The 23607-nt window shown below is 36.0% G+C and overlaps 1 protein-coding gene and 2 long non-coding RNA genes across 3 annotated transcripts; 2 read left to right on the forward strand and 1 right to left on the reverse strand.

Annotated features, from left to right (window-relative positions):
* Window positions 1-1922: 1922 nt before the first annotated feature.
* Window positions 1923-2491, reverse strand: LOC125596192. The gene is made up of 2 exons (XR_007330922.1): window positions 2253-2491; window positions 1923-2126 (listed from the first exon to the last, which is right to left on the reverse strand). It is a non-coding gene; the product is annotated as an uncharacterized LOC125596192 (long non-coding RNA).
* Window positions 2492-8401: 5910 nt separating this feature from the next.
* Window positions 8402-12666, forward strand: LOC125596193. Its single transcript, XM_048771408.1, has one exon. The coding sequence runs from the start codon at window positions 9758-9760 to the stop codon at window positions 10691-10693; it is 936 nt and encodes a 311-aa protein (XP_048627365.1). The 5' UTR covers window positions 8402-9757; the 3' UTR covers window positions 10694-12666.
* An 8590-nt stretch (window positions 12667-21256) lies between these two features.
* On the forward strand, window positions 21257-22036 carry LOC125596189. The gene is made up of 3 exons (XR_007330912.1): window positions 21257-21495; window positions 21576-21819; window positions 21899-22036. It is a non-coding gene; the product is annotated as an uncharacterized LOC125596189 (long non-coding RNA).
* Window positions 22037-23607: the final 1571 nt, after the last annotated feature.

Genomic DNA, 23607 nt, shown 5'->3' on the forward strand with positions numbered 1-23607 from the left:
AAAACTAACGATTATATCCTACTTACAACTAAAGATTACTTAAATATATAATATTTTAAATATATATATATATATATATATATATATATATATATATATACTAAAATATTGTATAAGTAGCCTTTGATCCGCGCGTCCGTGCAGATGTAATATTTTTGTATAAATGAATAGTGCACATATATTTAATACTATAGATATATAATGTACCATATATTATATATAATATGTCTACACATAACATTCTTATTGTATTTGAATCATCAATATATTATATTTGTTTATAGATTTTTTAAATTATTTTTATTTTTATTTTTTTGATATATCCTATTGGCTGATCCAGTCATCTAAGTGCTACAGAGTAGACTGACTATCACACTGCCTGATCCAAGTTTAAAATATCTTCCGACTAATGCCAAGAGGTGAACCGATCATCTGCTAGAGCCCAACATATTAACCATTTGGACCGAAAGCCAAACTCAGACTAGCCAAGCAGTGATAATTTAGTTCCCAAAAAATAATTTATAAATTATTATACTTGTGTAAATAACCACAATTTAAATTTTTCCTAATGCAAATTTATATTGGTTTAAAAATAAATATTTTCATGTGTCAAGACTTTGGTATTGAACTCATAAGTTATTTATCTACACACATTGAACAACACGTCAATCATAAGTTATATAGTACACGAAACATGAACTAAATTCTTTCTCAAAGAAAAAATGAACTAAACATGGTTTTGAAGGTTCATAACAACTATAGTCTGCTGGTTATAGTTGTTTGGAACATGCTAAAAGGAGGACAACAAAGAAAAATCGTACAAGGGAGCACGGAAAGGTCTTTCTCGTCCTCCAAAACGAAGTTATCCAGATTCTTCCTACCACCAAGTCCACCTCCTTTTTCCAGAGAAGAAGAAGAAGCATTAATCTAAGGGATGATGAAGATCAAACTCATAGGAGAGAGTAAGAGAATGGCACTCACCTAATCTTCTTGGTATCCATCCATGCATCAATTGCTGCCTATTATAATCAAAAACTAGTGCTTCGACCCGTGCGCCCGCACGGGTGTCATTTTCTGTGAATGATTTATTTATGATACTTTTATTTAAAGGATGTCTAATCCGGATATCGGTTCGATTTCGGTTCTTTTTTTTTGGTTTTCGGTATTTCGGTTTATAAAGAATTTAAACCATATTAAAATCATGCATACTTTAGTTTGGTTCGGCTCATATACCATCAATTTTTTGTTTATTCGATTTTATACCAAAAACCATAAATATATTTATCTTTTATAATATTTTTTTTGTAAATTTTGCTTTATATGGTTTGATATCAATTTTAATATAACATGAAGATATTTTGATTTTTAAATAGACTATTTTTTATTTTTTCTTTTACTATTTAAATTATAAGTAAACATAATAAGTTAATAATAGTAGTAGTTTTTTAGAATAAAAATAAAAAATACTAATCCATAATACTATTAAATAACTAAATATTAGTACATATATTTGTCAACAAAAAGGTAAAAATTATGTTTTTTTAATTTGATAAAAAAAACCTTTAACTTAATATAAAATATTAAATTACTAAAATCAACGTTTTATGTGTGAAATCATATCAATAAAATAAATTATGTTATTAGTTATTTTATATAATTTACATATGATAATACTACTATAATTAATTGATCAATTTATATATCAAACCATATCTATTTACTGTGATTTCTAAAAAAATACATTTGATATATTCGGTATTACCAAATCCATATTTTATGTACGTCGGTTTGGTTTAATTGGTTCAGTTTTACCGGATTGGACACCTTATGTATACACATAAACATTCTTACTGTTTATATGTTCTAATTTATTGTTTAGATTATTCAGTTTCTTTAGTTGTTTGTTTATATGAATGTATTTGTACTTTGTAAAAAAAGGAATATAAATTTAAAATAATTTATACGAACGTATATATATATATATATATATATATATATATATATGTATATATATGTATCATCCATTTGGACACAACTCTTTCAAATATTCCCAACGACTCAGCCTTGTACAGCAGCAACTTCTTCATCAACGTAGTTATTTACCCAAGTTAAGGTGAATGATAAACCTGTCATGGTCAAAAGCCAGGGAGTAATATTAAAAATTGGTGCTTTTCTGGTGGCTGATGATCTAAAATGTATGTTTTACTTGAGAACTTTGGCGCATAAACTATGTGCCAAAAGAAAGTACGTACCACTTGATGGATGGGAGGCAACAATGCAGATTCGTTTGTCTTTATTATTTGTTGACAATTTCACTCCGGTCAAGTGCTCGCCAAGAGCTTGAAATGGACAACCAGCAGAGTTACTTGATCCACAGTCAGTTGTTTTACAGCATTGTGGTTGAGAAACCAAGAGCGTTTCCTTGAAACAAAAGCAAGAAAATAGTATTAGTAAGCAAAATTTTGATGACTCACTTAAAGAAGATGCTGCAGCTTAAGTCGGTTGATTTGTGACGTACGCTAATATGAGGTGATACCACGTCCGTTTCCATGATATCCTCTGTCTGCCTTCTACGTTTCATCATGCTTCTCATAGGTGATACCATGTCCATTTCAACCATATCCTCAGTCTGCCTGCTACGCTTCCTCATGCTTCACGTTGTAACTTGAGGAGATTCAGGAGTCTTTCGTGTTCTTCCACTTTGATTTTTGTTGTAGTGAGGAACTCCCTCTGATATCAGCTCTTTTATTTTCTCAACTTGCTCGGAAAGTGTCTTGTCTGTAAATTTTTTTATGCCCAGTTAGTAAAAGGACAAAGCATTTGATATCAAAGAAAAGCTCGATTCATTAAAAAAAAATTCAACTTTCTTACTCTTTCGTCCTTCTTCCACAAGACACTTTTGAGACTCCAAACGCTCCTCGTCCCTGGTATATCTGTGGACCAAAACAGCCATGGTTTTACATTTCACAAGAATCCAGAAGGAAGTCCAAGGGGAGAGAAGATTAACACAGTAATACTACATGCCTGATTTCAGCTATATCATTCCTCAATCTCTCCATGTTCTCCTTCAAATTCTGGTTTTCAATTCTCAAATGTTGTGTCTGAGGCTATAAAAGAAAAAGAGAGAAGGACAGGCAAAGAACATACTTTCAAAACACTGGAGTTCAGCAGACAATTAACAACATAAAAAATAAAGAAACTGAATTGTTATATAATTCCAAATGTTTACAAGGAAGCTTAGGGATTCGGAGTGGTATTGATGCTCTACTGTCAAACAAATTAGTAATCAAACCTAACGACATAGAAGCAAGTAATAAGAGAGTGAAAGTTGAAGTATGGATGAAAAAGGAAGAGACTTTCTCAGATGGTACCTGAAACAAAGGTAATGAACTCGTCTTCTTGTTTCCTATTAACCTCGTCCAATTCCGAAAACTTGAAAATTTCTGGAGACACAAATCGAAACGAAAGTTTTGAAAGTTTTCTAAAATCGAAATCCCTAGAAATTAAAATCAGAAATCAAACCTTGAAACTTGGCGCAGAGAGTTTCCATCTCCTACTGAAGAATCAAGAATAACAATTCGGAGATACAACGAAGAACACGAAGCAAAATCAAGAAGAAAAAATAGATGGTAATGCTATGGTATAGTAATGCTACAAAACGACGGTGTATAAGCCCAGTGGCATTCTATTGTAATTGTTTGGGAAAAGTCAGGGCTAAGTACTATTTGTACTTCACTTTTAATAGATTAGATAATATTTTGACCATTAATAAATGAATGAAGAGCATCCTGTAAAAAACCACCACAAAAGAACATTCCTTTCCGACAACTAAACTCCACTGTTGAAACAGAAAATATACATTTCAAACAGTTTTAAAGAACAAAAAAGGGTTAGCATCACCGTAGTACCTCGTAAGCACGAAGCATCTCCTTCTCAGTCTCATACTCCACAAAAGCATATCCTCGTGAAGCACCCGTCACTAAACAAAACGTAACAACATAACGTATAATCAACACAGTTATGCTAAGTCAATATGTGTACAAAACAACATAAGTAAGATCATAAAGCAGAGCAATTGCAAAGCCTTTGCCAATGTGTCTGACCAACCGCAAGCTCTTAACTCCACGTATACAACACAGACTCTTACCTCACGAAGAGTCTCTCCCGACGTAAGATGAAAGATTCGACAAACGAACAAAGTACAGTAAGGATCTCCAGCTGCTTTGGGAGCACCAGAGCGATCATCTTTAAAACCCCAAATCACATACAAAGAAATCAACTTTGGGACTTTAGAGACAAAAACAGAGAGAGAGAGAGAGAGAGAGAGAGAGAGAGAGAGAGAGAGAGAGAGAGAGAGAGAGAGAGAGAGAGAGAGAGAGAGAGAGAGAGAGATTACATAGGCCGGCCTTATAGCAGAGGAGAGCTGGACGAATGCAGTTAGGTTTAAGAAGGTTTAGTAAGGACATAAAACTACTGTGTTTTATCCCATTGGCATTCCTTTGTAAATATTTATAAAAAGTTAGGGTCAATTTTTATTTGTAAAAAAGTTTAGATAAATACTCCCTCCGTTTTTTTATATAAGTCGTTTTAGAGGAATTTTTATGTTCCAAATTATATGACGTTTTCGGTTTTCTGTGTAAAATTTATTAACACTTAATGTTGTATGACCAATGATAATATACCTTCTATTTTATTATTGGTTGATTTGTGGTTAGGTAAATAATTAATGATGTTTTTGTTTAGAAAATATAAAAAATTAATGATTTCTTAATCTACGTGCATAATTCTAAAACGACTTATATTAAAGAACGGAGGGAGTATATTTTACATTTGAGTTTAGGATTTCGTAATCGAATTTAGTATATATAGGTTGGCGTTAGATTTAAGTTTACGGTAGTTTAATCTATTTCTTCAATATAATTACAGGAGAAAATCAAGAGCCAGAGCATAATATTTTTCAAACAATGCTTGATTTTATCCACAAGAGCCAGAGTAATATCTCTAATCACTGGCCAAGGTTTCTTGGTTGGAAGATATGGAAGATGCGTGATAAGCTCTTATTTGAAAATAAGAGGGAACACATAATTAACGTCATAAATGCAGCGAGCTTGGAGCAAAATGTGGACAGAATCTGAATCTCAAAGCAACAATATTACTTCTCAAGGAAGATTAATTACGCACAAGTATAAGACTAAAAACTGTGGTTCAATATATGACTTGTGTCTCATGACTCGCTCAACGTATGTATGTACTACACCAATTTTCATGGCAGACATACACCATTATTTTCGTTTTGAATCTTTGGCCAATTTTTAATCCAAGATTCTTGAGTTTTTTTGTAGGGGTGTTCAATCCGGATATCGGTTCGGTTTAGGTTCGGTTTTTTTCGGTATTTCGGCTAGTAAAATATAACTACCATTCTAAATCCATATTTACTTCGGTTCGGTTCGGTTTATATACCGTCAGTTTTCGGTTTATTCGGTTTTATACCAAAAAACATAATTATTTAGTTTGAGATCATATTATATGAATTTTAGAGTCATAATGTCAACACAGTCATTTATTAAAAATATATTACATGTTCAAATAAATGAACAAAAAAATAAAAATGCTTCTACCATCAAATAAAATAATCAAATCTATAACTAAAATCAAAGCTTGAAATTTTGAAAATAAAAAAATGAAACAAAACAGAAACACGAAAAAAAAAATTTTCCACTTCCATATTTAGTGTTCAATAAAGTCATGTTTTTTTCAATTGAACACGAAACTCTATATGTTTACAGATAAGAAAAAAGTTGTGAAATTTTTTCATTAACTATTGTCCATCAAATTTATAATCTTCATATTAATTTAGTGAAGACTAAAATAAAGCAAATAGATCAAAAGAAGACTTAGAAAATAAGATGTTTGAATTGCGATTAATTGTTATTTAATTATAGTTCAAGTGTTGTACAAATTAAGGATCTTTATTACTATAAAATTATGGTAATAGTTATTAACACAAATTTAACTTATGTAACAAATAGATTTTCATGTATTGTTATACAATAGATACATATTTAATTACATGTTTCTACTTTTAATCGGTTTTGTTCGGTTTATTCGGTTTAATCAGTTATATACCAAACCATATCCAAATCCTACGGTTTTTATAAAATTATATCCATTCGGTTTATATGGTATATACCAAAACCAAACCATATTGTCTATTTCGGTTCGGTTCGGTACGGTTCGGTTTTACCATATTGAACAGCCCTAGTTTTTTGGGTCCTATATGTGGACTCATATGCATTTTCTACGTGGTGGTATTATTGTCCTTTAGAAGATAGAGGTATTTAGGGGGAGTTATTAGAACGTGAATTTCTGTGGAATTTGATGATTTTAATAGTTGAGAGGATTTTACAAGTTAACTAGATTTAACAAATTTTATCAAATACTTTTACATAGATTTTCATTACTTGTGTATAGAATTCTATTGATTGTTATTAACTTTTATTGTAAGAAATTAACGGTGGTAGAAAAAAACGGAAAGAAAATCATTTCAATTAAGACAATTCTTAAACAATTTTTAAAAAAGTTTTTGTCACAAAAAAGATCTCAAGAAATAAAATGACCAAATAATTTATAGATAATATAAATATATAAATATATAAATAATAAAAAAATATTTTTGAAATGTAGATATAGTTAATTTCTACTTCTTACTTTATAGATATATAAATAATAAAAAATAATTTTTTATATAATTTCTAAATATATGTTTTAAAATTGAATTTTTGTAAAAAAATTTTGAATTATTATTTTTGAAATGTTTTTTTTTTAAATTCGAAAGTGCTTTTTTAAACTATTTTTACAATTTTTATTTTAAATTTTTAATATTTTTTTTCTGTTTTTTTTAAGTTGTGAATTGCATTATGTTAAAGTTGTGATTTATATATTATTTCATTTTTCAATTTGAGTTTTTGTACGTGAGTGTATTTTATTACATTGATTTCAAAAATGTTATGGGTATAGATGATATTTTCAAAGTTGAGTACTATGAATAAAAACAAAGAAAATTTACATCCCAATAATAATAGATGGGAAGATATATATATATATATATATTTAAAATAAATAATCATTAAACACAATAATATAATTAAAACTATTTTTATAAAAGCTAATTTTATCTTTATTAAAATTTAAATAAAATCAAATTTAAATAGTTATACCAAATCAAAAGAAATAAGATTACAAAAATACGTTTCTGATTTTTTATAACTATTGAAGTTAAAATATAAATTAATAATGTTGAAATATAAATCAAAATTTTCTTTTGAAATAAAAAAATGTTATGTTAAAAATTACTATTTATGCGCATGAAAAATTCCTAGTCAACGACTATTGACTATCCCCTAGACTATATTTGCGAAGTTATTTATACACATGTCGTCACTACAATCATTATCGCTGAAAAAGATGATATGACACTTAAAATAGATGACATGGTTTTAGAAAATAGTGACATGACATCATATTAATTGTGAGTTGTAAAATTTCCTTATAAAAATTTAAATTTTTTTGCATGGATTTTAAATATGGTAAGAAAAATAACTCATATATCATCATTAATGTCAATGTTCCATATAAATATTTATTTATGGTAAACTATTAAATATATTAATAATTATATATCACAATTAAAATAATAATATTACGTATATATTTATCTCACATTAATAAAAATAAACTAAATAAAGTAACATTAATCCAAAAAAAAATTGATAGTTAAATATTTAAACATTATTTAAATTTATCTGTTCATCTTCATCATTTAAATTAACAAAAAGATTTTTTAGTTTAACTAAAACAAACAAAGTCTCAAATTTATTAGAATTTATATTTATATGTAAATATATATATATCCCCTAGACTATATTTGCGAAGTGATTTTGCCACATGTACTCTCTACAATCAATTTCACAAAAAAAAATATGACATGTCTACTGAAATTGATGACATGGCTTCCGGAAAAATATGACATGGATAATTTCATTTAATGTTGATTTATATATTTGGCAAACTTATTAGAATATGATAATAATTCATATATTACATTTAATATTGATATTTCTTTTTGGTAAACTTTTTTTAAATATATTAATAACTCATAAATCATCTATAAAACAAATATATTCATATATAACATTTCAAATTTCGAAATGTTATTATTTTTGTATAATTATACAATTTGTATTAATAAAGCTTTCAAAAGTTTCTATAATTTAAAAAAAAATTAAATATCTAATCGTAAAATCATTAGTTTCTTATATATCTACAAATTTTATAAATATTGTTTAGGCTAATTTTTTTATAATTATACAATTTTTATTAGTTTTATGCAAATTGATTTAATATATATCAAATATATATTAAATATTAGTAAGAAAATATTAAATATTAGTAAAAAATAGTAAAATATTTAATATTTAATAAAATTTATTTTTAAATATAAATTAGATTTAAAAAAAATTCTTATTGCACATGGTGCAGGAAAACAGATAGTTTGACTATATCACAAAAGAGAAGCCAATATGATTCTTTGTATGGCCCATGCAATAAGCCAATAATCATCATCCGACGGTTTCCATACACAAGGGTGGTTGGGCATTCCTATACGCAATTCTTCTCGTCTAGGATTAATTCGAGTTTGAGGGTTATTGCTGACTCAAGGTTTTGTTTAACAAAGGTCGGTTTAACTAAACAAGTCTGATACACAAAATTAGTTTTTTTTGGGTATTGGCCAGTAAGGTCTGTTTAGTCAGATCGAATGTAGCATATTTTTCACTTGTAAACATCATTTGGCTATCTTAAGATTTCAATTTTATTTCTGTCACGTCAAAAATGTATGAAGATGAACTATTTTTCGTGGAAAAGACAAAGAAAGAAAAAAAAAGCAAGTGAAATTAACGTGTTTGAATATTAACGCGTTTTAGTCTGAAAGTAGATGGCTATTGTGGAAATATTGGTCAGAACGTCAAGAAAAATGAAGTTTCAACATCACACCAGAAGCCAGATTGAATGTCAATTCGGATTTATCTATTTTTGTCATTGTAAGACGTCAACTCTTATAGTCTATGCTGATTAAACTTTTGCTTTAGCTACTAAGCGTTCTTGAGGAAAGATGCAGCCCATCTTCAATGCGATCATTCAGAATGACATTCCAGCTTTTCTGGGGTTGGTCGAAGAAAGATAATCGTGGCTGGAGGAGATAAACGTGGAACAAAACAACAGCAAGGTGTTGCGCATGGCTTCGAAGCATGGGCATGGATAACTGTCTCAAAGATTATTGAGCTCAAACCTTCTCTCATCTTTTTCTGCAAGAAACTGATATGATCATAGAAGCAAAGGAAATGTCACGTGAGAAGCTGATGACCTGTCACCTGCACAATAAGAAGAAGAGAAGGCAGTTACACTGAAGAGAAGAGTATAAATAAGATTGAGGATTGTTATTGAGAATCAGTTAGCTGGTTGGTGCCACTTGTGGCTTGGGCTTGCTTCTCTTTGAGAGCAAGATAGCTTTCTCTGTAATTCCATTGTAATCCTCTGTTCTTGATCAATAAACATCACAGTTCTTATCAAATTGGTGCTGGTGAGCGATCTGGATCGAACAATCGCGAACGGATCAACGAAGAAGACGAAGACGACGTACACGCAGACGATCGGCGATTCACAGGAGACGTTGGAGCTGTGTTCTCAGGCGATTACACCAATGGAGTCTTGGGAGACGAGGATTGATGCTGCCTTTGAAAGAGGCTATAACAGAGTATGCGAACGTTTGGATAGGTACATGGAGAAGAGCAAGGAGCCAGTCGTGACGAGAGTCGTGGAGATTCCTGTGTTCTATGGTGATGGTGATCTGCGACCATGGATCTATTGGATGGAGAAGCGGTTTGCGTTGGATGCTTTTACCGATGATCAGAAGATGGCAATGGCTTGCGGTTTCATCGACGGTAAAGCTGCGTCTTGGTATCACGAGCAAATCTCACAGGTTCCGTTTCAAAGCTGGGAAGACCTGAAGAGTGAGTTGTTGCTGCGGTTTGGCGATGTTGATGATCCAGAACTCATTACATTTCGCCGGAAGTGGAAGTTGCAGTGGCCAGACATGATGGCGTATCCGATCTTCTATGGTGATGATGTGAAGCTTTGGATATCCATGATAGAACGTCGTTTTCATCAGGATATTCTTTGGAACAGGGAAAAATTGGAGTTCGCTCTAAGATCTATGGAAGGAGAGGCAAAATATTTTGTTCATTCGAAACAATCGATCATGATTTTCCACTCTTGGAACCAGCTCAAGGATGAATTAGTGGTACGCTTTGGAAGAGACGATGATCCGGATAAAATTCGGTTACAGATCGAGCGTGAACGAGATTTCAGGGATTGGGTGAAGAGATGTGAATCCAGGTATCGTGAAACAAAGGCTGTTGATATCAGTGCATCAAATCCAGAACATCAAACTGTTGTTGATGAACTATCGCAGAAGATTGATGACGATGATGCTCCACAGAAACGAATGAGTGTGGCAGGAGATTCGGTTCAGGCCACAGAAACTGATACAAATGAGAAGGTTGATACAGATGCTGAAGTAGCTTGTGAACCGAAGTTGATAGCGCCGGCTCTGAACAGTGAATCTACGGGAGCATAGCAATCTCTCCAGGCTATAGAGGAGATTGACACAATGATTGCACAACCTCAGGTACTGCTCTCTGTATCGGAACCTAGCGTTAAAGATACGTTGTCTATAGATTTTAGAATGAACATGGTAGTTGCAAATCAAGCAACGGTGACACATGATACAAATGAATCAACTCAAGTGCTAGAAACGGCTGATGATCATGGGATACAAAAGATTGGTACTAATAAGGAACGAGAGAAGAGAATTATAGAGGCAAAAGCTTCGAATCAGGCCAATGAAACTGAGATTGAGTATCTGGATTGTGAAGTTGTTCGTGAGAGTGAACACAAGTTGTTTGATCAAATGCCTATTGGAGGAAGAGGAGGGAATCAGCAAAATTTCTTGAGCAAAATGCCAAAGTCATGGCGCTTCAAGTTCAAAGAAGGCTTATTACGATCAACCTGTCCAAGGACAAACTTTTTGTGCTGGAGACTGTTTATTCTTTGGAATACAACAGATCAGCAGAAGTCGAGCCCGAAGTACTTTCAACGAGTTTCAGACTTGACCTTTGAGGGAAATCTTTCACAGTTTGGGTTTGGCATGGTTCAGCTCTGCTTTATGAGCAATAGAGAGACGTGGATGAGACATAAGACTGATTCTTTGCAGCCTGCTTCAGCATGTAGGCAGTGGAGTGGGTTGAGTTCTGAATCTTGGGATACAGATTTATGGAGCAGAAATTTTGGAACTATGATTGAAACTCATGGTGCTGTTAGTACTGTTGTGGTGAGGAGTGAAAATCACATGGTCCTGCTACTGTTCAACTTGTGGAGGCGATCATGTGTCAAAGGATGCTTGGATACACATTTTATCAGCAGAGATTGGTGGTTCTTAACAGCTACGGGACAAGTTATTTGTTACTGGAGTCAATGGAAACACATAACATTCTCTCTAGCTGGAAGTATGAGTGTTCAGACAAGGCAGAAACATGGTCGACTCTTACTACTGTGGGTCAGATTGAAGTGGTTGCGAGTTGATAGGAAGGAGCTTAAATGGCGTTCCAAATGGAAATTTCTGGTGTTGTACTATGCATCTTTGGCCAAGCGAGTTTATTTTGCTGTGTGGCATTGCTGGGAAAACAAGCCAGTGCAGCATGCTGATGTTTTTCTTACGGTTGTCTATGCGTGTGAGACATGGTGTTGCATTGCAGCGACAACAGTTTCCGTAACACAATTATCACAGTCCATGAGATTAGACAGATATGGTGCAGAGGCTGCTTTGTGGTTGAGACTTGCAACATGTGAGAAGTTTCACTTGAAGCATAGGTGGAAGAGTAAAGGACTGCAGTTTTGGAGGAGTCCCAAGGTGGGGAGAAAGAATGATTTTTGGAGATTGGTTGTTCGACCTATCAGGGAGGATAATATCAGACGTATATGCTCTTTGGAGTTACGCTTTTCAACTGAGGATATGCTGGTTTTGGTGAATTCTCTGTCCAGAAAAGACTGAAAAGTACATCACCTTCAAAGCAAAGGGGCACAAGGAATCGCGTATAAGGCGCCTGTGTTTCAGAACCTGTCAGCAACACATAGTTCTGCAATCTTTGTGGTTTTCTACAATATTCCACGAGGAAGCTATGGTGTTTGCGAACGGCTTCAATTCTTGTTGGACATGGGAATTTGATGACAACTTTGATCTGTCAAGTGTTTCATATCAGCTTGAGGGCAAGCTGAGTCTTCAGAAGGGGGGTATTGATATGATCATAGAAGCAAAGGAAATGTCACGTGAGAAGCTGATGACCTGTCACCTGCACAATAAGAAGAAGAGAAGGCAGTTACACTGAAGAGAAGAGTATAAATAAGATTGAGGATTGTTATTGAGAATCAGTTAGCTGGTTGGTGCCACTTGTGGCTTGGGCTTGCTTCTCTTTGAGAGCAAGATAGCTTTCTCTGTAATTCCATTGTAATCCTCTGTTCTTGATCAATAAACATCACAGTTCTTATCAGAAACACACCGTTGCATCTCGCTGCTCTCCTTGGAGACGTAAACACAATTAGGACTTTGTTAGAGTTTGGATCGGAAACGTGTTCCGCGAGGAACAACAACCAAACTCCCCCTCCATTTAGTTTGCCGCAGCATTCCACGGAGGCGGCCATATTATTTGTGGACAAGAAACATTTTGTCAGCCTCGATGAACTCAAATTTGCCATATCAAGTGGATCCACTTGTAAGTTTCTTGTGCACTTAGTTTTTGTTATTATAGTGTAGGTTCCCTTTCTCTCTCTCCAAACTACTCTCTCATAAAAAACATCTCTCAAGTCATCTTTTCTTCGGTGGCCGGTCACCCTCCCCCTTTTCCTGATCCTCTTTTTCTGATTACCATCTCCTTCCCTTATTCTCCCTTGCATAACCACCCTGATATGCCTCCTGGATCTCCTCTGGCTCTTCTCCGACGGACCGTAAAAGGCCCTCGGGTGTTCATCTCGCCTCTGATGCAGCGGTGAGGAGTTGGTTTTGTCTGCTGAGTTGAAGGGTCTCTCGACAGATGATGCTTTGGGTTAGTGATGATGGATTGTGCCAGATATGGTTCGGCTTGGCGATAGTAGTGGAGTGTTGCTGCCTCTTTACTTTTCGTCGTCCGCCTTCTTCTTGATGACCTATATATGATTCTGTCTAGGGTTCGTCAAAGCTTATCCTCTCTTTTAGAGCAAGTCGGCGTTGGGGGTTACATCCGAAGATCTTTGTTTTGGGGATCTAATATTCGGCTTACCCAACATTTACTTGCACTGAAGTTTCTTCTTTTCCATGTTGGTGTCCAAGGACTTCGAGGACTGACCCTTTCCTGTGCCGTACGTGACGTAAGCTTCCAATATCCTCCTTTCTCTCCTTGTCCGTTTGTAGCTTTTTCTCTTGTTCTTCAAACCCCTGAAAGAAGCTTCATGTGGATGTGTGTTTTACCTTTTGGTTGGTTGAATCGACAATATCTCCTCCAAAGATGTGGCCGGTGTAGGGAAATAAAGCACGGCCTGCCTTTTCAAGAGTCTCTACTCCCCTTCATGAAGATTTACAGAAGGTCGGGTCATGTCGGGTCATGAGAAAGAGAGACGATCCCAACCTAATTTTAATTTTCCCCATATTTTGATTTCTTTTTTGATTAAGTCAGGTCGGGTTTTTATGGGTCGGTCAGATTTTAGTTAATAGGGAATCACTGTTCACAAAACATGATTTACAAATCTATAATTTCGTTTTCATAATTGGATTAGAGAAGAGGATCAGGGCAGAATTAAAAAAGGGGGCGTTGTAAAGAGATATTATATCTTTGGATGGTTTGGTCAAGAGCTAAGTAAAATAGGTGAGAATAGATAGGGTTGTGGTGTTTACACGGAAGGGGTTTAGGGTTTAGGGTTTAGGCAGTCATTTCATTGATAAAAAAAATTTGTGCACGCCCAACATTTTTGTGATTTGTATAAACTCAGTGGCTCACTACTGTGTTGGATTAGAAAAAGCTCATAACACCAACGGTTTATCGCCTTTGCATCTGGTGGTCCTCATAGGCTCGGTTGTAGTTCTAGAAGAGTTCCTGGAAAAGGCTCCATTGTTCTTCAGATCCCTCACACGATCGAAGGAGACAGTCTTTCATCTCGCTGCACGAAACAAAAACGTAGATGGCTTCATTTTCATGGCAGAGAGGCTGGGCATTAACAGCCAAAAACTTCTGCAGCAAGTAGATGTTAATGGCAATACTGTCTTACATATCGCTGCCTCCATGTCTTGTGGTGCTCCGGTGAGTAGTTTTCAATGTCGTTGTCAGCTTTATAAACCCAAATTGTTTTTAGTTTTAAAATTAAAATCTAACGCGACTCAAATGAAATAGATCAATTGTCTAAATATGATTCTTTTATATAAAATTTATAAAATATATTTCAAATTTCATATATGAACTTATACTTTTCCACATAAACATTGTAAAGTAATAAATCAATTAAATAGACATCAAATTTAAATTACATAAATTTCATAACTACTGTTAATATTTATATATCTTACTTTTTTTTAGCAACATTTATCAATACTATTAAAACACAAGGGTTTTTTTTAAGTACCCTTCTGTTTCAACAATACTTACAAGATTTTGCCAATGGAATATTTTTAATCTATGTTTTTAATTATTGTATATATTTCACAGAAATACTTTTAATCCAACAAATTATTTACCAAATCTTTATCCAAGTTTTTGAGATTGCAACGGCTCTTAGGGCTTCATGCTAATGCTATAAATTCAAGGTTCGTATTTTGGAGAAAGATGCAATGGATATTGTTCTCTTTTAGATCGATCAGAGGAAATAACATCCAGAATAAAAAATGGCTGTTTTTAACAGAAGGGAAGGATACAAGTAAAAGACTCCTTTGAATAGAGATAAAGCTCTCTTTGTGGAATTGCGAGATCTAAGAAAGAGGATGAAAGCGATCAATGAAATTGTATGTATTTCCTTGATCCAACATAAACACGATACAATCAATATATACACAAGGTTGTTCTACGGTTCCACTATACAAGGGATATGGTCAAGTAACGAGATCCTAGAATATAGGAACATATCGTTGAGCATATTCTTTCACCCTCCCTCAGTCTTATCGTTGGGCCTTCTAACGGAAAGACTGGTTTTGAATTCGTTGAAGAGAGACGTTGGAAGACCTTTAGTGAAGATATCCGCGAACTGAGAAGAGGATGGAACATGTAGAACTCGGACCTGACCCATTGCGACCTTCTCACGAACAAAATGTATATCTATTTCTACATGTTTTGTTCGTTGGTGCTTTACCGGGTTGGTGGAGAGATAAACTGCGCTTATGTTGTCGCAATACACCAATGTGGCTGTGGAAATAGGACATTTGAGTTCGAGAAGAAGGTTCCTTATCCAGCAGGTTTCAGCTACGACATTTGCAACTCCTTTGTATTCAGCTTCGGCACTAGATCGTGAAACTGTGTCTTGTCGTTTTGATGACCAAGATACTAGGTTGCTGCCCAAGAAAACGCAGTAACCGGAGGTGGAACGTCGAGTGTCGGGACACCCAGCCCAATCTGCATCTGTGTAGGCAGTGAGGGTGGTTGTGCTGGATTTGTAGAGCTGTAAGCCGTCTGTAATGGTGCCTTTTAGGTAGCGTAATACCCTTTTCAAGGCATTGAGGTGAGAGGCCCGTGGGTCATGCATGAAGAGACAGAGTTGTTGCACCGCGTACTGGATGTCTGGACGTGTTAGAGTGAGGTATTGGAGCGCGCCGGCGAGACTCCGATAGAGTGTTGGATCATCAACTTTGTCGCCACTGTCTTGAGATAGCTTTGATTTGAGATCGACTGGAGTACTTACAGGGTTGCATTCTTGCATTGAGGCACGAATTAGAATGTCTTTTGCGTAAGCTGTCTGTGATAGGAGCATGCCATCGCCATTGTAGTCAACCTTTATGCCAAGAAAGTATTTGAGTTTCCCGTCGTCGGACATCTCAAATTCTTTCTTCAGTAAGGTTGTTATATGTTGACGCAGAGCCGGAGACGATGCCGTTAACAGTATGTCATCGACATAAAGGAGGAGATAGGCAATGTTTTTCCCTTTGCTGTAGATGAAAAGAGAATTATCGCTAGAGCTTTTTGTAAAACCCAGTTGTTCTACGTACGAAGAGAAACGACCATTCCAGGCCCTTGGAGCCTGCTTGAGACCGTAAAGGGCTTTCTCCAACTTCCATACATGATTTGGCTTCGACTTGTCGGCCATACCTGGCGGTTGATGCATATAAACGGTCTCATCTAACGTCCCATGCAAGAAAGCATTTTTGACGTCAAGGTGATGGACCTCCCAGTCGCGTTGCAGAGCTAGGTGGAGTACAGAACGGATGGTTACTGGCTTCACAACGGGGCTGAACGTTTCATCGTAATCCAGGCCCTGCTCTTGTGACTTGCCGTTCGCCACTAAGCGCGATTTGTGGCGTGTAACCGTTCCATCTGCACCAAGCTTATGCTTATATAACCACATGGAGCGCACAATGTTAGCATTAGGTGGACGTGTAACTAGACTAAATGTCTTATTCTTAACCAGAGCACCGTACTCATCAGTCATTGAGGGATTCCAGTTTGGATCTTTTAAAGCTGTTAGGTGGCTTTTTGGGAGAGGAGAAATGGTTGAAGTGTGGAGGTTTATGATAGTTCGCTGTTTTCGAGTTCCATCTCTGCTCCTAGTAGTCATTGGATGACGTGTAATAGGAGCTAAAATAGGTTGAACAGTCGTGTGAAGGGGTGGTGCAACAGACTGTAATGGAGGAGGAGATGGCTGAATTAGAATATTTTTGAATGTTGAGGATACCTCAGACGTGTCGCCCAAGAAATCATAAGACTTTGGAAGTGAGATGGAATGAGTTTGAGCTAAAGGAAATATTGATTCATCACAGACCACATGACGAGAAATAATGATTTTTCTGGTCTGTAGGTCTAGGCATCTGTAGCCCTTGTGGCTTGATGGATAGCCAAGAAACACGCAGGGTGTGGATCGAGGGGCTAGTTTATGGAGAAATGAATGATTCAGGTTGGGGAAGCATAAGCAGCCAAAGGTTTTTAGGTGATGATAAGAGGGTTCTCTCTGGTAAAGGGTTGTGTATGGAACACGGTTTTTAATGGAAGCTGAGGGTAGTATATTGAGTAAGTGAACAGCAGTGTGTAGTGCTTCCACCCAGTAAGAAGGTGGTAGGCGAGCTTGGAAAAGAAGTGTTCGGAGAGTGTTATTTATGGTTTGTATCATTCTCTCGGAACGTCCGTTCTGTTGAGAAGTATGAGGACACGAGAACCGAACAACAATACCGTTTGATGAAAAGAAGTTTAGGAAGTTGGTATTGTTATACTCGCCACCATTATCGCATTGAAACGATTGGATAGAGGATTTGAACTGCGTTTTCACAAAAGCACAGAAGTCAGTGAACTTTGAAAAAACTTCAGATTTCTTTCTTAGGGGATAAACCCATATAAAATGAGAGAAATGATCGAGAAAGAGGACATAATATCGAATGCCACTGTTACTTGTGATTGGCGAAGTCCAAATGTCGGAATGCACCAGCTCAAAAGGAGCAGAGACAATTTTATTTGAATCAAAGAAAGGTTGTTTTAAGTGTTTACCCAATTGACATGCTTCACATACAAGTGGAAGTTGTCCTTTATTACAAGAGATGGAATTAGAAGAAATTAAAGAACGCAATGAGCCATTGTTGACATGGCCAAGGCGTTTATGCCAGAGAGAAGGAGCAGCAGCAAGGTAAGCGTGAGGAGTGTTCGGCAGTTTATTGAGTTGTTGCGGAACAGAGTAAAGATCCCCTGAACTGTCACTGCGGAGCAGTATCCGCTTGGTGCTGAGATCCTTTACAGAAAAACCAAACGGGTCAAATTCAACCGAGCACCAATTATCATTAGTAAACCGACGAACAGAGATAAGATTCTTGATGATATTAGGAGCAACAAGAACATTTTTCAATGAAAGAGGACGAGAATATGAAGCTAAAGAAGTTGAGCCGGATGAAGTAATGGGAATTTGAGAACCGTTTCCGACTTTGACTGACATTCCGGTGCTATTTTTAAGAACAGAATTTAGTGTACCTGAAGACGATGCTAAGTGAGCTGTAGCACCAGAGTCCATATACCAGTCTGCAGCGCCTGGATCAGCAATAGTCAAGGTGTTGAAAGCTTGAGCAAAATCGGTTGTTGGTTGGTATTGTGGGTCAGCAACTAGAGCTTGTTGTTGCTGTTGTTGACGTTGAGGAGCAGGGCCGAGAATGCCTCTGTTTGCTTGCTGAATCCATGGAGTAGGGAATCCAGGCCACTGCATCATTGGCGGTTGATAGAACGGTACCGAGTAATGCGGATTCCAATTGCTGTTTTGCCAGTTGTTGTTCCAAGAGCGTTGCTGGTTGTTGCGTCCACGACCACGGCTTCGATTGTTTTGCTTCCTGTTCCCATTGTTGAAGCGTTGAGGTTGTTTTTCTGTTGAGACCGTGAGAACTGTCGATGAGGAAGCGCTGTCTGCAGTCGCTGGGGCCTTAGTAGCTTTCTTGAGTCGTGTTTCCTCGTTGAGAAGCATCTGTTTCGCTGAGTCAAACGTAGGAAAGGGCTCCTTGTGTTTGATGACATTGAGGATGTTATCAAATTTCTCGTTCAAGCCATTCAGAAGATACATCACGAGTGTTCTGTCAGGTACTGGGGCGTCGAGATTGGCCAAGAGATCTGATATGGATTTCAGGGTTTGACAATACTCTTGCACCGTACGGTCTCCAATTTCCGTGGTGCGCAAGTCATGGTCGAGTTGGATTGCTCGAGCTTCCTTATTGTTCCTGAATTGGTTCTCAACTCGGAGCCAGATGTCGCGAGCGGAGCCACCAGTTTGAAACGTGCTGCGGAACAATGGTTGAGTCAAGGTTCCGTATAACCATAGCTTGACCAAGCCATCCTTCTTCTTCCACGGCATGTCATCATCGTTTGCAGGGAGAGAGGTGCCTTCGATGTGACCGATCACGTCAAATGCGAGACAGTGAGTGAGAAACAACTCACGCCAGGCGTCATAGTTGTGATCTTCAAAGTCGAGGGTGATAGGGATATGGGTTTTAATGTTCGTTACGCCAAAGGCACGGTCGAAATCAACGGGATTTGGTGCGGCCATTGACAGAGAACTTTAGAAGAGAGGGATGGTAGAAAGAAATTTAGAAAGAAAGGGAAGACGAAGAAGATTAGGGTCTCAAGAGCTTTAGCTCTGATACCATGAAATTGTATGTATTTCCTTGATCCAACATAAACACGATACAATCAATATATACACAAGGTTGTTCTACGGTTCCACTATACAAGGGATATGGTCAAGTAACGAGATCCTAGAATATAGGAACATATCGTTGAGCATATTCTTTCAATCAAGAGGTTAATTGATTACGGTTTCAGGGTATCTTATTATGGATTCAGGTATTATGAAAGTTCTGCCATTGAATCATCAAGGAAGTTTTGATTGTTTCATGTTATGGATCCAGAAAGATTTTATTGGATTTTCAAATTTTATTTTACTATTTTTTGACTGGTTTTTTATTGTCTCATTATGCAGAGAGGGGCTTTGATCTTCACATGATTTGTTTTTTTCATGAATGCTCTGGAAACAGTTTCGAAATCTCTTCTCCACCACCGCCACTACATCCATAGCTTCCGCATTTTCCAAACAGAGGTCTTCACACTATGGTGTTGTCCGTTTGCTCATCCAGGTGATCCATCTGGGTGAAGATGCAAATTGATGTTCGTTTTGTACATTATAATGCTACATCCAGATGGATCACCCAGCTGATTTTTTAAAAACTCATCTCAAATTCTCATCCAAGTGAAGGTGAGTCTTGATGGTGCATCTGGATTTAGATGCATCTAGTTCAGTCCAAAATGATATATGACAAATAATTTTTAAAAATCAAAATATTATTTTCAAACCAAAAATTCTATTTTTTGCATATATATTTTTCCGCCATAACCGAAAAATGCATTTTCTCGTCAAAACTGAAAACCAAAATTTTCCAACAAAACCGCAAAAATTCATTTTCCGCAAAAAACGTAAAAACGATCATTTCCATAAAAAAAAACATTTTTCGATCAAACCAGTAAAACCACATTTTTCGGCCAAAAACGTAAAACCGCACTTTTCCGCCAAAATCATAAAAACACATTTTCCGCCAAAACCGTAAAAACGCACTTTTCCACCAAAATCGTAAAAACGCACTTTTCCGCCAAAAACGCAAAAACACATTTTCCCGTCAAAACCGAAAAAATGTATTTTTCCGCCAAAACCGGAAAAATGCATTTTCCCGCCAAAACCGCAAAAAATGCATTTTTCCGCCAAAACCGCAAAAAATGCATTTTCCACCAAAACCGGAAAAAACGCATTTCCCGCCAAAACCGCAAAACCAGAAAAATGCATTTTTCCGCCAAAACCGGAAAACGCATTTTCCCACCAAAACCGGAAAACGCATTTTCCCGCCAAAACCGCAAAAACGCATTTTCCCGCCAAAACCGGAAAAAAACTGTTTCCCACCAAAACCGGAAAATGCATTTTTCCGTCAAAACCGCAAAAATGCATTTTTCTTCAAAACACACATTTTCCGCCAAAACCGCAAAAAACAAACTTTTCCTGCCAAAACTACAAAAAGTATTTTCCGCCAAACACGCAAAAACGTATTTTTGACAAAACCACAAAAGTGCACTTTTTCGTCAAAAAACATTTTCCGCAAAACCCGAAAAAATATTTCGAAATCCGTAAAAAATGATATTTTTCCGCCGAAACGTAAAAAAAAATATTTTAGTCATTTTATTAACAAGTCCACCTGGATGCAGATGAAGTTAAAAATGAAAAGCAAACGAACATAGTTGCATTCAGATGATTCATCTGGATGCATAGACGAAATGAAAAAACGAACAACATCCAGATGGATCATCTAGATAAGACACTCAGATGGACCATCTGGATGCATCTTTGAGATGTACTAACGAACATGACCTATGTCTTTGCCAGAAAACGGCCAAGCCTCAAAAGCTTCATCGCAACTATCTGCAAAAGTCTGCGCTTCTTCCTCTAAACCTCTGCTGCCTCCATGCCACTTCCGCCTGTACGGCCACCATCGACATCACAACAACCTCAAGTAATGAACAAAACGCCGCCTCCTCCTCTGTTTCATGATTTTCTCCGCGTAGACCGTTAGGTAAAGATAAGTTCCTTTGAGTAATTTTACAAAACGCCCGACCGGACTATGGCCTGTGATAAGCTCAGAACAAGCTTCTTTGAGTAAGTTTACAACTTGCTTTGGCCTTTAGCCACAATTAACAAAAGCGTTCAAGAATGTATGATTTTGAATTGTTCTTTAGTTTCAGTGGAAGGGTTGTGTTTACAGCACTTGAAGCATTTGTGAAGAAGATGCCGACTAAGTAAAGAAGAAGAGTTGAAGTTGTATAGCTACAAAGTTGTAGTAGATGAGCTTGACTCTGCTGAGAAATTTCTCAGGGCCCTTGTGGAGTACCATTTGCATTTCAAGAGGCTGAAGCAATGCTTTATAGAGAGACGGTTGAAGATGAAGTGGTTCATCTTAGAAACTCCTTCTCAATGCTTGAGGTATTACAGAGTGACTTATTGTCATTTTCAATTTCTTGTGTTACAAGGTAAGGTGATTAATACAGTAGTACATAATTAGGAAGCTTGCACGGAGCTTAAGTCAAGCAGGTTATTCCTGAAGCTTTTAAAAGTCGTCCTTAGGACTGGGAACAAGATGAATGTAGGAACCATACTTGGTGGCGCAAAAGCCTTCAAGCTCTCCAATGTTAAGTGCACATATGAAAAAAACAACTCTATTCCACTTTGTCGTGAAAGAGATATCTAGGTCAAAGGGAATCAGGGTTTAAGACAGCATCATGGCATGCACCAGAGATTAAAAAAAAAAAACAGAACAGGGAGAAAGGGGGAATACAAAAAATATTATAACTTACTTCCTTCGGAAAATCAATACTTGATCGTTTATGGCGGTTTGTAAAACAAGAAGATATATAAATTCGTTGGTGAGTATACGAGTTCAATGGAATGGGGGAAAGTTATTATGACAATATGACATGTGGTATCAACATTTATTGTTGGGCAAAATATCATTTTAAAAATTATATATATATATATATATATATATATATATATATATATATATATCATATATAAATCTATTAGATACTAAAAGAACAAATCATACACTTCTAACTCAAATGATGTATTTTATGGTACTACTAAGGTATTCCGGTCGGACGTTGATTTATCTTATGTATTTCATTTGTTTCATTCTCTTCTGTTAGTTAGTAGTCCATTTGAGTCTGAATTATTAGTTTTGTCAATTAAGATTTGGGGTGTCCATGATGTCATGTCAATGAGTTTCTTACTCTTGGTGAATGAATTTGAGAATTTTTTGACTTATGGGTTAGATGCAGTTTTTTGGTTTACGTATGTATTACCGTTTTTTTATTTGTTTAATTTAAGAGTCAGTAGAGTAGTAATATATTTTTTTAACTTTAGGAAAAAAATAAAGTAATAATATTTTTTATTCATGATAGAAAAAATGTAAAATCCAGTTTGTCTTTACAAAGCAAAGGAAACAATGACATATTTTATTTTGATGAACCAACAAATTACTTTCCAAAACACGAAGGAAAAAACAATCGCAGCATATGAACCATAGCTTACACTTTTCGCTGGTACTGAAGGTCAAGTTTACGCTCCACTTCTTTTCTAGTTTCTTTATACTTTTCAACCCGGAATATTGCAGAGCGAAAGGTTCAATCTATTGCAACATTTCCGTTTCAGCAACTAATACTTACTCTTAATATCTTCCTGTACCAGTCGATCCAAATTATCATTCAGTTATATATACCAATCGAAATACAAACATTCAATAAGTATCTATTTGCCTCACCTTAACTTCGGTTTGGTGGTCGTTGATCACCTCATATAGTGCACTCTCAGCCAAGCCCTGTTAGGATTCAGAGGCTTAAAGACATCACTTGTCTCAGCATAAACCCACAACAAACCAAGATAGAAGTTGCTTGAAGTCCAAAAATAGAATGCTGTAAAAAACATGTTGTAGAGAGTATGAAGAAGAGAATAGAGAGAAGGATAAGATGGGAGCACAACACAATTTAAGGAGTTCGCGCCCGTTAACGAGGGTCACTACATCTCCCCAGACTACAGATCGGAATCCACTAGAAGGTATAACATAGTTACAAAGATACAAGTGATTCACTCATCATATCACTCATGAACTCACTCTAATGTATCTTACTTTGTTCTAATAAGAAAACCCAAAGCTAAGCTTAAGCTCACCATGTTTCTCTCACCCTTCTAAGCTCTTTGTGTGGCTCAATCTCT

The sequence above is a fragment of the Brassica napus genome, unplaced genomic scaffold (genome assembly GCF_020379485.1).
Source record: "Brassica napus cultivar Da-Ae unplaced genomic scaffold, Da-Ae ScsIHWf_1146;HRSCAF=1628, whole genome shotgun sequence".
Classification (NCBI taxonomy): domain Eukaryota; kingdom Viridiplantae; phylum Streptophyta; class Magnoliopsida; order Brassicales; family Brassicaceae; genus Brassica; species Brassica napus.

What these genes read in the sequence shown, in the direction of transcription:
- LOC125596193 (XM_048771408.1), top strand. Translation starts at nt 9,758, where the DNA reads ATGGAGTCTTGGGAGACGAGGATTGATGCTGCCTTTGAAAGAGGCTAT.